This window comes from Nicotiana attenuata, unplaced genomic scaffold (genome assembly GCF_001879085.1).
Source record: "Nicotiana attenuata strain UT unplaced genomic scaffold, NIATTr2, whole genome shotgun sequence".
NCBI lineage: Eukaryota > Viridiplantae > Streptophyta > Magnoliopsida > Solanales > Solanaceae > Nicotiana > Nicotiana attenuata.
Genome location: NW_017671018.1, coordinates 324,049 through 339,821, shown reverse-complemented (window position 1 = coordinate 339,821; position 15,773 = coordinate 324,049). Strand labels below are relative to the sequence as shown.

Sequence of the window (15,773 nt, the reverse complement as noted above, 5' to 3'; positions counted from 1 at the left end):
ATTTCCGACAGACACGTGTAATTTTGGTATCAACTAATAAAAGCTCCTGGACTGTTGCAAAAGTAAGAAACTCGAAAAACAGAAGGAACCTAAGGATTAAAAGCTCCTTTCCTACTCCACCCCGTCACCACATGATGTTTTGAACTCATCCCATAATCCATCTATCATGTGCGACAAAAGTTGCACATTTGTTCCACTTCTTCAAACAGGTGATCAGGCACCCTGTTAAGTTAATCGTCCCAGGGGGTTTTGCTGAAGCTGTTCCATTAAAAAGATAGACAATAAAATGAACTTGATAAAATGTTGCACTCCACCTTAAAAATTATACTAAGTTACATTTGTAGCAGGGAGAAAGATTCAAATGCCAATGGGCACTAAAAACAGATTGCAAACTAGAAGTTATGGAGTTCCCCAACTCCATTTAAAAACTATGAAAGAAGTATGACTACAAAAAATTCTGGACATCTTTTGTTTTCTTAATGAGTTGCTCCTCATTATACACTCATTTGATTAAGCCCCAAACATGAAACCTACATACCAAGTGTCACCAGCAAATTCTAGCAAGTACAACCGTGCGAAGGTCATATCCTAAGGATTATTCCCATCAAGTAGGGTCTGTTTAGTTTATTTCCTGCTCTGATACACAAGCTCTTATCACCGAAGGTCATTCTTGATGTGACCAAGATCGCCGTAGTACAACAGATTGTACAAACAAGGTAGGGTCTGATACCTAAATTACCTAAAACATGGAAATTCTTGCTAATATTGGTTCAACTGGATCTTGTGATGTAGATTGAAGTGTAAAGAGTAGTGGAACGTGGTAGGATCACTAAGGAAACTTGATTAATGTATGTTTAACTAAGCTCTTTCCATAGAATCGGATTCCATGAACTCCAAGTATGTTTGTTCAAGCTCCCGTTGCCTTGATGTATTTCATGTGTTTCTCTGATATGCTATACGGGTTGTGGGACTACTTGATTATTCACATGCATGTTGCGGTCTGATTTAGGCCTTGTGGAGATATATAAGCGAGATGGCTCCTGGAACTACTCCAGAAGAGGGGTTTCAAGATGTGCAGCAGATGTCCTTTATGTGAAGAACAATCTGAAGATGTTACCCATCTTTTTTTGCATTGCAAGGTTACAAGCCAGTTATGGTACATGTTCTTTTCAATATTTGGTATGTCTTGGACCATGCCTAACTCCATTTCAGAAATGCTGAAGTGCTGGACGAGGGAGGGTCTCTATGCAAGAAAGCTCAAAAGACCTAGAACATTGTTCCTCAAGTTATCTGGTGGTCCGTCTGGCTTGAAAGAAACAGTAGAATTTTTGAAGGCAAAAGAAGAAATTTACAATGCCTTAAACTTAATTGCATTTTGTTGATCGCTTTTTGGTGCAAACTGGCTTTTGCACCAGATGTAGATGATATTTTAGACGCAATTGCTGATTTGCACAACCTGTAATTACGCCTGTTGCACTGGCTTAGTGCAAATATTTATATAATATATTATTTACCCATCAAAAAAAAAAACATTGATTCACGTAGTGCACCTTAGTCGTGCTTAACATTTCCGTAGTGAATTATGCTATCCGTCTCCCCATGATTATTTTTATGCACTTTAAGTGCTTGTTGTTGTACCCATGTGTTTGGTGAGTATGAGAATTATGGCCCAATGGGTATTTCCCATGTGGATTTTGGACTCGATCATATGTTCGGATCTGATTTTGGATGTTTGTAGAAGATTTTGACTCTATTTGTTGGAAGTTGGTAATATGAAGAACCGGAGAGTTCTCAAGTTTAACCAATAGTTGACTTTGATATTATTGGACTCCGATTGTTATTCCTGGACTGAGGATAGGTTCGTGTTAGTGAATGGAACTTGCGTGCAAAGTTTGGTTGCAATCTGAAGTGTCTAAGTATGATTCGGACTCGTTCGGTGGAAGTTGAAAGTTTCAAAGTTAAGAAAGTTTAAGAAATTTGGTTTGATCTTTAATTCTTGGTTTCGATGTTGTAATTCGTGTTCCAGCTAGAGTCAAAATTATCTGACAGTATCGTCTGCACCTAAAAATGATTTCCCGTCTCTTTGTTTAATTTGGAAGACCATCAATATAGGAGCTAGCTATCCTACTGGGGACTATTAAACTGGGACTGCAGCTGGTTTTTAAAGCTGCTTTAATGGGGTTTCATGGCTGCTTTTGGACTGGTTTATGACTGGAGTAAAGGGGCTGTTTTGGTAATGAAAATGAAGTGAGGAAGATGAGGTTTTTGGAAGCTGATAAAAGAGATAATGGATACTTGTTCTTGATAGCAACTTTATTCAACTGCCAATAATCAATGCACATCCTCATAGCATCATCTTTCTTCTTCACAAATAACACCCGGTGCACCCCAAGGAGTTACACTAGGTCTAATGAATCCCTTATCAAGTAAATCTTGAAGCTATGACTTTACTGTTATGGTGAGTATGGTTCGGTTAATTTTGACATGGCAAAAAATAGTTTTATGACTTTACTACTATAGTGGGTGAAGCTTAGTGGTCATATCTGAAATTAAACTGAGTTTTGATTTGTTATAAATAACTCTGATGTATCTCCCCTTTATATGGTAGGCAGTGTCATTCTCCTATTGGTTGGTTTGAGCCTGGTGAGGCTAGAATGTTGGGTACGGATTTGGTTCGTGATGCTCTGGAGAAGGTAAAGTTGACTCAGGATCGCCTTCGGGCAATGTAGAGTACACAGAAGAGTTAAGCGAACAAGAAGGTCCGCGATGTGGCTTATATGGAGGGCGAGAAGTTATTTTCGAAAGTCTCACCTATGAAGGGCGTGACGAGATTTGGGAAGAATGGCAAGTTGAGCTTCTTGTTTATCGTATGTTATGCAGTCTGCCTTATCATACGAGTAGTACTATTCCACAGCACTCACGTCCTTTTTTGCTGGGGCGCTGCATTCACCTTATAGGTACAGAGGCTCAGACTGGCAATGGTTCTGAGTGCTATAAGCATAGTTAGGTGACTTTGATGTTACAAACGAAAGACATGACTTTACTAGATAATTTGGAATAGTTGAAGGACCATTTAAGTAATGGACTCTTGCTATTTCAAGTTGTTTTCTCTCTCTGGGTGAGTTTCTCAATTCTTCCACCATAACCTTCAAAGGAGATATATACACTAACACACCAGTTTGAGAGTCTCTACGATGAACAAGTGACGTTATTAGACTATGTCTGTCACATAGTCTAATAACAAAATTGTCCCCGATTCCGAGTTCGTTTACCCAAAAGTCAAACCTTGGTCAACTCCAACAACTTGAGGCTTCTAAAACGAGAATTTCTCTTCTAAAACACCACTGAACCTCTCAGAAATCAAAACCAACCATACAAGCAAGTCATAAAACATCAGATGAACCTACTCAAGGTTTTGAATCGCAAAACGGATAACTAGAACTCAAAACGAACGCTAGGAATGACGGATTCGACATACTAGCACTAATGCATTATATCAAGTCAGAACTCCAGAAGCGTGTTTCGGTTAGACTGGTATTAGGATGGGTGACCCCCTTAAAGTCCACGTGTTGCATCCCTCATTTTGCGAAAACTCTTCTCCAAACGACTCGAATCTAGTCGAATATAACTTAATAACGTCAAACAAAGCTATAGAAATCAATTTCAAACAATAAAGCTTCAATCTTTAATAACTTTGCATTACTTCTAATGTGCCTACATCACTCCTTACCCTGGTTGATAGCTTCCAAGTACGCACCAAAATGAAAATTTAGAAAATAGACTGGATGCAACAGCTAAATTACACTTTCAGGTGCTTAACGCCAGTTCTTATTGTCATTCATACTTAATAAGTGTGAATTTGTTTCACCAAGCAAAATAAAAGTAGTTGCAGGTAGCATTGTTTTAGGATTAGAGAATATCTTGCATTAACCAGAACAGACTGCTGATTTCTTCCACAGAAGAAGCCTGTGAACAAGTCAAAAACAATTCCCTGACTTAGAATTCATCTGTCATTGGGATGACTAATCAGTAGAATGCAGGTAAACTCATATAATGGGAGTCTACTGGTAAAGATGTTTCTTATTGCATGCATAAGACGGGAGGCAACAGTGCAGAATATCACAAACCTGTTGATAAGAAAGGGGGTGTATCACTGCACCACTAACTTCCAAGAAGTGGTCCGGAGTAATTGAGTGCAAATTCTGAACCTGAAGTTGCGCAAACAAAAGAAGTCATAATCACAGATGATACAAACACAAGCAAAAGAAGAAAACATTATAAGGAAGTCAGTGTAGTTTCAGAGCCCTTTTCTTAAACCAATTCCTTTACCTTCTTTTTTTTAAAGAAACTACAGTTGGTAAACTTAGAAAATTCTTCTTTTTATGGATAAATAGGTTAAGTTAGTAATTTGTGGACAAAGGAATAGAGTCAGCTGTGTGCCACTACTATCACCTATCAGGTAAACTAAGTACACCCTTACAAATCCACGGAACAATGAGCTGTACCTATGCATGAAAAACTCATCCAACTTTAGGATGTTGAAAGGGTAAAAGAGATATCTATTGAAAAGAACCAAATGACATAGATTCCCATCCAAAAAGTGACTGAACAATTGCCACATAAGAAATGTATAACAATAATTGAGAGTTCAGGAAATAAAGATCTGCCTCATATTACAATCATATGTATAGTACAACTTCAAAACAGAAACCGTCAAAATTTGAGCATGAAATACTATTCATGCATCAACGGCTACAATACTAGAAGCATATAAAGAGGCTTAGAATTTCTGAAAGAACCACTTTCTGCAACTGATTTTTGAGATAAGGGCCAATCACCTGAGTGGAAACCCATGATAAATACTAAGCAGCTGACAAAAACACAGTAAATAAATTAGGGATCCTTTGGTTCATGCACTACTGATGTAGACAATCACCACATCCCATTGCTAGCCTCCAAAACATGGAAAGGACCCAGTCAGAAGTAAAAACAAAAAGGACAACAGTCAAAAAAATATCCAAATATTTGCAACTAAAAAATAAATAAATTCCCAGGATTTAACAGAGGAATGTCAACCAAATTTTCCTCTAGGTACAAAAAACTGAATGTATCCAGAGAGCCACCATCAAATGTGGTGCTTTTTAGAAGTTGTATTTTAAGTTAGAAAAACTTATATCAACCTTAAAACCAGCATTGCATAAGAATGCTGGCACCTAGTGGGCTGAAAAATCAAGCTAGGGCCCAAAGCCGAGGTTAACCTGATGAAGAGAATTGATAATTGTTTTATCCACCAACAAGCCCAAGAAGAAAACTTTGAAAAGAAATAAAGAGTAGAGATATTCCAAGACGTGCAACGACAATATTTACCAACAAGTCTACTGTCAAAGGAGTGCTGCCCCTTTCAATTTGAAGCTCAATTTTCTGCTCGACACTGTCATCAAGTAAAGTCTCCATCTTCAGGAACTGGGTAACAACCTGCATGAGGCTTCCAGGACTCAGTTTGATGCTATGAACAATGAAATGATTAATTTTTCCAATTATCTGATAAGAGCAATTTCCGACAAAGTACTATTCTTGTATTCACGTAAGATCTGAGAGCAATCAAATAGAATAACAGAAGTGTCCCTCGCAACACACCATACAGTAGAGGGGACAGATAAATTTAGTGGATGACTCTGTCAAATAAGTCTCTGATTCAACCTAGTTCAATGGTTGGCTGGGGATGATTCAAGTGGGTCTGCAGAATTCGGTGGGATGATGGGAAAATGAGAGAGTACAGTTCCGAGTATAAGAAGATAAATCTAGAATTAGGTTTCTGAAAATAGTATAGTTATAAATGATCTAGAAAACATGTTGGAATGAGCATAAAAACCATCAAATTTCAAATGCCATAGGAGATCAAAGAAAGACTAACCTCCCCATTCATGCGAACAAGCACATCACCGGGCTCTAAATGATTTTGAGCTGGGCCACCAGGAACCTGCAATCAACCCAGCGAGAGAATAAATCTTGATAAGCAGAGGCATATACATTTACGGCGTTATCACTTAGGATGTTGTACTTACCACAGAATCGACAACAAGCATTCCAGTTTCGCTGGGTGGAGTGGAATTGCGCACCAACTATTCCAGCCAAGTTTCAAAAGATTGACAAATCATTGTTTTAGTAATCTACAGTATGGTAACAAAATCTTAAATCTCTACCTGTTCCGTCTCATGTTGAAGACCAAGCCTGCGTGTCTCATCAAATCCTTTATGAAGAAAAGTCACCTATATGAAAAACATCTAAGTAAAATCAAAGTTTGCGAGGAGAAAACACTGTGTCCATATGAACAATAGCAGATTAACAGATAAAAAATCCTAACTACCAAAATTTGATAACCCCTCAAAGAAGAAACAGCAGCAAGGATACTTCAATAGTAAAGACATGCAGATAATATTCTATCATCGAATAGCATAATTTCCCATCCATATTCGATCATCTCAAAGGCGAGAAGAAACAAGTTAAAACAACCCGAAGCATTACCATATGCTCCGAATGTGAATGTAGATCCAGTCTCTCAAAAGGCAAGGCCCAAGGAGGTCATATTTCTTATCATGGGTGGCGTTAGTCCAAATGCACGGGTTCTATTTTAATATTCTTAACAATACAATTAAAATTTAAAAATAGATCAAAATATGAATATTTCTACAAAATAGATTAGAAATCGCCAAATACATAAGTGGCCCTTCAAACTTGCCCCATTTTTCATTTAGACAGATGAGCTAAGCCTGGTTCCTATTAAACATCTGAACTCGAGCCCAATTGTGCCTATTAGACATGTCTTGCTGACATGGCGCGGTGTGTGCCACACTAATTCTGAGCGCGTTAAGCCATTATTTTTCAAAAAAAAAAAATCCTTCTTCCTCACCAGAAGGGTTTAGAGACAGTAGTGTGACACATAGTAGCCAGGGACATGAACAATTAATACCATACAACACTGGAATGAGAATGCTCCAAATCTCTTAAATACAGCATAGCAGAAAATGTAAGCTGATCTCACTTTATTAGACAATACTTTGTGCTCTAAAAATTTAAAAGGTCGAGTTTAAAGATTACAGTCCATCTGGCATATGTCAGATCCAGTATAAGGAAGCAGGATACCAGAACAAATAGCAAAATTTTAATGTTAATTCCCAAAGAGTGATACGAAACAAATACTAACGACTAGTGATAAAAAAAAATTAAGCAATAGAACCAAATATGATTAAGTCAGCTATTGTACGGGCTATCATTTGAGGATGGAATAAAATGACTAAATAAAACAAGATAATCCCCCTAAAAGGTATAGTGTTGGAAACAAAGGTGGTGCAGCAACACAAAGGTGGTGCAGCAACATTATATTTTTAGTAGCTTTCCCAGATATTTACAGCATATCGCATCGGAATGACATGACAATTCATCATGTTTACAGCTTAGAGGGGTCTCATTCAGACCTTACATGTAGGAGGAATTTACAAGATTGGGAGATAGATGTATTCCAGAACCTGATGGAGTTAGTGTACAAGCAAAACAGCACACGTTTGGAGAAGGAACTACGAGATGGAACAGAAGAGGAAGGGGATTGTTTCCAGTAAAAATCTACTACTATAGATTACTTAGAATATAGGGCGCACGCTTGCCACACCTTTCATTCTGGATTTCCAGAGTCCCGAGAAAGGTATGCTTATTCCCGTGGCTGGCAGAACAGGGTGCAACTTCTAACAGTTGAAAAATTAAGGAAGTTAACTAATTGCGTGCAAACAATGGGACGAAGAGATGAGTCACTTTTTCAGGACTAAAAAATCATTGTTTCATCTTCAAAACTTGGGGATAATGGTTCTGCTCCTCTATCTTTCTCTACTTAAATACTAGACTTGGTTCAACAGCTAGGTTTTGAACTCGTGACGTACCACCAACCACATCCCGCAATTGTACTACCATTGTCGGTGTATCAAAACTCCAGGGGGACACCGATATAAAAATCACTTATTGCTGCATTACCAGGTAGCAAGCCAATTGTAGTTGTTAGTTTCATTGTGTAAATAGATAACCCTAATCCCATATGTATTAGGAGTAGGACATGTATTGTGTATATATAGGGCTCAGTGTATCATTGTCTTAATTAATCAATAATATTTTCTCCCGTGCTTTCTCACATGGTATCAGAGCATCAGTGAGAAATTGTCGCTGTGCATCATTCCAGCGGCCTCCGGGAAGAAAGACCTCGTTACCGTGCAATTTTCCGGCGACTAAAGAGGCTGTCCGTAACAAACATCACTTTTCGTCAGTGTTGTGCAAAAACCAACACCACCACGAAGTAGATCGGCCTCCGGCGACCAATCCATTAAAATATCTCCGTCAGAAGACCCCCCACGCGCCGCCACGCGCCGCCGGAAGAAATTTTCCGGCGAAGCTCCGATCCCACGCGCCGGCGCGTGGCCCCTTTTCCGGCCACTTTTTCGCGAAACTTCTTCAGGACAGATTTCTCTACTCACAATTCCGAGCTTACCCATCTAGTTCAAATCAAATTCCGACCACTTTGAGTTTTTTCCGGCGAGCTACAGTGATTTTTTCGGCGTGAACAGTGATCCCAGTAATTTTCTGCTTTTTTCGGCACGATATTATAATGGAATTCGTACCTGAAGCCTTTAACGCACAATCGGTTGGATTAAATGCAATGAATCCAACTCAGATGGTTTCTTTACCGGATTATATTGAGCTCCTTCAGTACAAAGCACGTAAACACACATCTTCAGGACTAACCTCCGTTGTTCCAACAAATAGTAGCATGACCAGTGTCTCCCAATCTTCACCTTCTGAGTCTTGGGTCATTGATTCAGGTGCATCTGATCATATTTCTGGTAACAAATTTCTTTTCACTAGTATCTCATATTCTGAATCTCTTCCAACAGTCACAATGGTCAATGGGTCTCAAGCCATGGCAACTGCAATAGGTCAAGCAAGTCCACTTCCTTCCTTACCTTTAGACTCAGTTCTTTATGTTCCTGGTAGTCCTTTTAATCTCATAGCCATTAGTCGCTTAGCCAAATCACTTAAATCTGTTGTTCTATTTCTTGATGACCTTGTTTTTATACAGGAACGCAGTACAGGGCGGATCATTGGTACCGGACGTGAATCAGATGGACTTTATTACCTTATCCTTGCAAAATCACATGGACTCGCATCTTGTCTTCCTCCAATAACTTCTCTCGTTACTGATTCACCAGATTTATTACATAAACGGTTTGGACATCCCAGTATGTCAAAACTTCAGAAAATGGTACCTGGCTTATCTCACTTGTCCACTCTAGAATGTGAGTCGTGTCAGCTCGGTAAGCATACCCGCTCCCATTTCCCCCGACATCTTGACGTTCGAGCAGAGTCACCTTTTACTTTAGTCCATTCAGATGTTTGGGGTCCTAGTCGGGTTAGCTCTACCTTAGGATTCCGCTACTTTGTCAGTTTCATTGATGATTATTCCAGGTGCACTTGGATATTTTTGATGAAAAACCGATCTGAGTTGTTTTCTATTTTCCAGACCTTCCATGCTGAAATTCAAAATCAATTTGGGGTTTCTATCCGCACATTTCGTAGTGATAATGCCCTAGAGTATTTGTCTTCCCCGTTTCAGCAATTTATGAACTCCCATGGGATTATTCATCAAACATCTTGTCCGTACACATCCCAACAAAATGGGGTAGCTGAAAGAAAAAATAGACATCTTATTGAAACTGCTCGTACCCTACTCATACAATCTCATGTTCCGCTGCGTTTTTGGGGGGATGCAGTTCTTACATCTTGTTATCTTATTAATCGTATGCCATCTACAGCTATCCAAAATCAAGTTCCATTCTCTGTCCTGTTTCCCCACTTACCTTTGTTCTCTCTTCCACCCCGTGTCTTTGGGAGTACGTGTTTTGTTCATGACCTTACTCCAGGAAAAGATAAGTTAGCTCCCCGTGCTCTTAAGTGCATATTTCTGGGTTACTCGAGAACGCAAAAGGGATATCGATGTTATTCTCCTGACCTTCAGCGATTTCTTATGTCTGCTGATGTTACCTTCTTTGAAACCCAATCATACTTCACAGGTCCAGTTAATCACTTAGATATTTCTGAGGTGCTACCTGTTCCTTCTTTTGGAGATTCAGTCCCTATCTCCCATTCATCTTCCTCCATAGCTCCACCGCCTACAGTTCCAGTTACAGCTCCACCACCTATAGCTCCAGTATCACCACCGAGTCCAGTGCCACCACCTAGTCCAGTTCCACCAACTATAGCTCCAGTGCCACCACCTAGTCCAGTTCCACCAACTATAGCTCCAGTGCCACCACCTAGTCGAGTTCAACCTTCTACAGCTCCACCACTCCTGACTTATCATCGTCGTCCGCCCCCAGCATCAGGCCCAGCTGATTCACGTCCTGCACCTGACCCTGCTAATACTGCGGACTTGTCTCCTCTTAATCAACCGATTGCACTACGAAAAGGTATACGGTCCACAGTTAATCCTAATCCTCATTATATCGGTTTAAGTTACCATCGTCTCTCATCATCCCATTGTGCATTTGTGTCATCTTTGTCCTCTGTTTCCATTCCTAAGTCTACAGGTGAAGCACTGTCTCATCCCGGATGGCGACAGGCTATGATTGACGAGATGTCTGCTTTACATACGAGTGGTACTTGGGAGCTTGTTCCTCTTCCTTCAGGTAAATCGACTGTTGGTTGTCGTTGGGTGTATGCAGTCAAAGTTGGTCCAGATGGCCAGGTTGATCGACTTAAGGCTCGTCTTGTTGCCAAAGGATATACTCAGATATTTGGACTCGATTACAGTGATACTTTCTCTCCCGTGGCTAAAATTGCATCAGTCCGCCTTTTTCTATCCATGGCTGCTGTTCGCCATTGGCCTCTCTATCAGTTGGACATTAAGAATGCTTTTCTTCACGGTGACCTTGAGGATGAGGTTTATATGGAGCAACCACCTGGTTTTGTTGCTCAGGGGGAGTCTAGTGGCCTTGTATGTCGGTTGCGCCGGTCCCTCTATGGTCTAAAGCAGTCTCCTCGAGCCTGGTTTGGTAAGTTCAGCACAGTTATTCAGGAGTTTGGCATGACTCGTAGTGAAGCTGATCACTCTGTATTTTATCGACATTCTGCTTCAAATCTCTGTATTTATCTGGTCGTTTATGTTGACGATATTGTTATTACCGGCAATGATCAGGATGGTATTAGTAAGTTGAAGCAACATCTCTTTCAGCACTTTCAGACTAAGGATCTGGGCAGATTAAAGTATTTTCTGGGTATTGAGGTCGCTCAGTCTAGCTCGGGTATTGTGATCTCACAACGGAAGTATGCCTTAGATATTCTTGAGGAAACATGAATGACAGGTTGTAGACCTGTTGACACTCCGATGGATCCGAATTCTAAACTTCTGCTAGGACAGGGGGAGCCTCTTAGTGATCCTGCAAGATATAGGCGGTTGGTTGGTAAATTAAATTACCTCACAGTGACTAGACCTAACATTTCCTTTCCTGTGAGTGTTGTGAGTCAGTTTATGGATTCTCCATGTGATAGTCATTGGGATGCTGTTGTTCGCATTCTTCGGTATATAAAATCAGCTCCAGGCAAAGGCTTATTGTTTGAAGATCGAGGCCATGAGCAGATCGTTGGATACTCAGATGCTGATTGGGCAGGATCACCTTCTGATAGACGTTCTACATCTGGATATTGTGTCTTAGTAGGAGGGAATTTGGTGTCTTGGAAGAGCAAGAAACAGAATGTGGTTGCTCGGTCTAGTGCAGAAGCAGAATATCGAGCAATGGACCTTCAAAAAGCGTAGATTTTTTTTTCAAAAATTTTCTCGAATCACGTGTTTTTCTCCTGCTATGGCCACGTGTGAGCTAATTTGGATCAAACAGTTGCTCAAGGAGCTAAAATTTGGTGAGATTAGTCAGATGGGACTTGTGTGTTATAATCAAGCTGCTCTTCATATTGCGTCAAATCCAGTGTTCCATGAGAGAACAAAACACATCGAGATTGACTGTCACTTTGTTAGAGAAAAGATACTCAGGAGATATTGCTACAAAATTTGTAAAGTCAAATGATCAGCTTGCTGATATTTTCACCAAGTCCCTCACTGGTCCTCGTATTAGTTATATATGTAACAAGCTCGGTACATATGATTTATATGCACCAGCTTGAGGGGGAGTGTTAGTTTCATTGTGTAAATAGTAGTAGATAACCCTAATCCCATATGTATTAGGAGTAGGACATGTATTGTGTATATATAGGGCTCAGTGTATCATTGTCTTAATTAATCAATAATATTTTCTCCCGTGCTTTCTCACAGTAGTGAATGGTGCTAAATTTGTTTGGAGTCCAGTGATCAATACCGACTACTGTAAAGGATGTGACGCACAGCTAGTTTAGGAGGAGGAGAATATGCCTGACATGGGACATTATTTTCTTTTGGCCCTTATGTGGGTACTTTGGAGAGAGGGATAGGAGGGAATTTGTTGATGAGGGCAATGAGGGATAGGAGAGCATTTAAAAGGATGGAAAATGAATTCTCTATGTTTGATGCTTTCATTTTGCCTTTGATGAATCTTTTATGCACCCAAAAAATATCCCTATTAGTGTAGATGATTCGGTGTCATTTATAGCGAACCAAATTATTTTTCTTTTTGAAGGTACTCTAGCTTTCAGGTGTCGCTTGTATACTTAGGCTTCAGACAGCATAAATGAAATAATTACTTTATCCAAGAAAAATCCCCTAAAAGATATCCAAGTCCTTTTCAGGCATTCATAGGGGGGAAATAAGTTACAGCAAGAAAATAACCAACAAACCTGAAGTGTACCACGAGGAATAGTGACAGCTGCCCATGTATCTGTAGAAAAATATCCTCCTTCCTGTAAGAATTTGAGTGACCTGACAACCTAGAACACAAAAAAAAAAGGGGATCAACTGTTGCTTGATTTACTAAATAACAGGAAAGATGAGCCTGAACACGAATGTGGTTAGAAGCGCCGGATAGAAACAAGAAACAGAAAATGTGATGCCACTAAAATGACACCTACATGACTCATAAGCACAGTTTGAGAGTTGGGAATGCAACATATAAATTCAGTGTGAACTCCTAACCAATTTATTGTCCCGTTTTCCTAAGGAAAAAAAAAAACCTTGACTCTCAGCAGAAGCAATTACTCAAAGACAACCAAAAAAACTGTTATCTGGTAGTAGCTGGAATATGGGATAGACCTTATATAATACAGAAAAAGAAAGAAGTGAAACAGGAAGTTGCATGAAGAAACTTCAGACTTCAAATCTCCCTCATTTACCAAACTATTTTTTAAGGATAATGCACGAACAATACAGGGGAAGCACAGAAATGTAGAAGAAAAATTTAGACTAGAGAGGTATTTGGAGTAAAAGAATTTGATTCCTTTATAACATACAGAATATAAAACCATGAGTCAAGTGATGAAGATACTGACTCATCACCATTCTGAAAGGAGGTATCAAAATCAGAAATGAAACAAAGAAACTGATCAACTCCCAGTTCCCCCAATATTGATAAAAATAATATATATAAAAACAAGAAAACTCGGAATAGCAAGCAGCATAAAAACAAGGTGCAAACAGCCAATTGCAGTGAAGGCTAAAGTTCTTTTCTCTTTGCCCACTCAAAGTTTTAGTATCTCTCAGGATAACAGTTTTGTTAGGAAGCATGATTTTGGCTGACACTTCATATCACTCTGTTCACAAAAAATTTCTCAAAGTCAACTTTATGCTTCAGTAAAATTTATGATTTTTAGAGCTTCAAGTGAAAGACAGCAATAATTGCAACAATTACGAAATAGAATAACATAATAAAGGTCTTTAACATAGAGGACAACAGGGAACATGTACTAACTCGTTCTAAAGGCAAGAAAAAAGCAGATGCACTTGATAACTTGCTCCCAGCGTTCAAGGCAACGGCTCTTCCTTGCCAATCAATTACAGGCGAGCCACTTGAACCACCTTTAGTCCCCGAAGCAGCCTGGAAGAAAAGAACACAGAAGTTGAACAACAAAAGTAGTCATTGGAAGTAGCAGAGAAAAACATACCAAGCTACTACTATAAGAACAAGAATCAGAAGTTAAAACCCCAGAATTGGAGAACATAAAAGAGTATCAAGTTGAAACAAAAATTCCTTTGACTCATTCACGACATTTCTTAGCACTTAAGGAAGAACCATATTGATAAAATCAGCCCTATCTACTAAACCAAGAGCAAGGACACAAAGAAGTCATAAGCTAATTGAGGGAGCAGCACAATAAAACACAGAAGGGCAGTAATAGCTCTCATTAGCATATATTCATCTTCTCCGTATGCATGCCAGAAGTGCTCAAAGAGTTAAAACTATCTCTGGTAGTGTTCTTCCTTGAAAATTCAAAATTGAAAAAACAAAGTGACCATCTCCCTTTTTGTTTCTAAACACATACTCCCTCTGGTCCACTTTGAATTTTATTTAAAGTTTTGGTACACTGATTAAAAACCATTTAATAGCAATAATTATAAAAGTTATTTGAGTATAGTACCCTTATCTCCTCAAAATGAGAAATAACTGTTGACAGACTTCTTTAGAAAAATGTATAGACCAATTAATTGGAGAAAGCGTAGATTTGAAAAAAAAAAATTGACGACTTCTTGGTTTCCAAAAGTGACACTTATTATGGACCAAATTTGTTTGGCTAAAACCACATTTAAAAAGGACCAGAGGTAGTATTATCTACGAAATTCATATCTATATCTATATATATATTAAAGGAATAAAGTTTGCATTGTGGTTAAGCCAAGTGGCTAGCTATTAAGAAGTCACTTGGCAAATTTAGAACAAAGAGATGATTAATTAATCAAATCAAAATGGAAACAAATTAATTCAAATTTTAATTTACCTTTATTCCCTTTAATAATTAATGAAAAGAAGGAGAAAAAATAATTAACGCAAGTAATCTTTAATCCAAATCCACGTCTTTTCTTAAGTAGTTCAAATCAAGTTGTACACTGTAAAATAAATGTAATAAATATATTAAATTGAAAGATAAGAAATTTTGAATTAAAATTAAATAATTTTAATCTATATATCTTAAAGAAATAACGTTTGCATTGTGGGTAAGCCAAGTGGCAAGCTATTATAAAGCCACTTGACAATTTAGGACAATATGTATAATCTATATCTATATATATATTAAAGCAAGAAAGTTACCATATATAATTGACATTATGGTTAAGCCAAGTGGCAACCTAATAAATATCAATAGTATATGGTAACTTTATTCTATATTTGGCTATTTTAGTTAAACACAAATATAATATATATATATATATATGGAATTTGAATTAAAAGATAATTTTGAATTTATAGATAAAGTTCTAAAATTCGAATTTAAATTAAAAATAAAATTTATCTTTTTTATCATGTTATCATACTTAATTCGGTTAATGATCATATGCAATCATGTTAGGAACTTTTGTTATTTTTTCTAATTATTTAAATACTACTTCGCCTCTAGGGAAAAAAAAAATTACTCCATATAACTATAAAACTCTTCACATTTAAAATCCTATAAGTATAGTTCTTTGAAACACTGTAGCTAGATTTGAATAAAACGAAATTCTTTTAAAATAAATGTAATATATAGGGTACACGTCTATGTTTATCTAAATAACAAAAAAGAGTTTACAAAACCAAATAAAAGTTTACTTACATATATAATAA

At 38.1% G+C, this 15,773-nt stretch overlaps 1 protein-coding gene across 7 annotated transcripts in view; it reads right to left on the bottom strand.

The window, feature by feature from the left end:
* LOC109205284 (protease Do-like 7) overlaps nt 1-15,773 on the bottom strand; it is a 32,989-nt gene that overhangs the window by 8,057 nt on the left and 9,159 nt on the right. For 6 of the 7 annotated variants that reach the window (XR_002064626.1, XR_002064627.1, XM_019367981.1 and 3 more), the window contains 7 exons: nt 13,926-14,051; nt 12,859-12,948; nt 6,204-6,269; nt 6,066-6,122; nt 5,915-5,980; nt 5,368-5,475; nt 4,128-4,208 (listed from right to left, as the gene is read on the bottom strand). Coding sequence is in view for 5 of the 7 variants with exons in the window: in XM_019367981.1 (XP_019223526.1) it covers nt 4,128-4,208; nt 5,368-5,475; nt 5,915-5,980; nt 6,066-6,122; nt 6,204-6,269; nt 12,859-12,948; nt 13,926-14,051 (594 nt within the window). In the remaining 2 variants the exon portion in view is untranslated. Of the gene's footprint in view, nt 1-4,127; nt 4,209-5,367; nt 5,476-5,914; nt 5,981-6,065; nt 6,123-6,203; nt 6,270-12,858; nt 12,949-13,925; nt 14,052-14,326; nt 14,525-15,773 lie in introns of those variants that run through there. The other variant, XM_019367979.1, reaches the window with a different exon arrangement.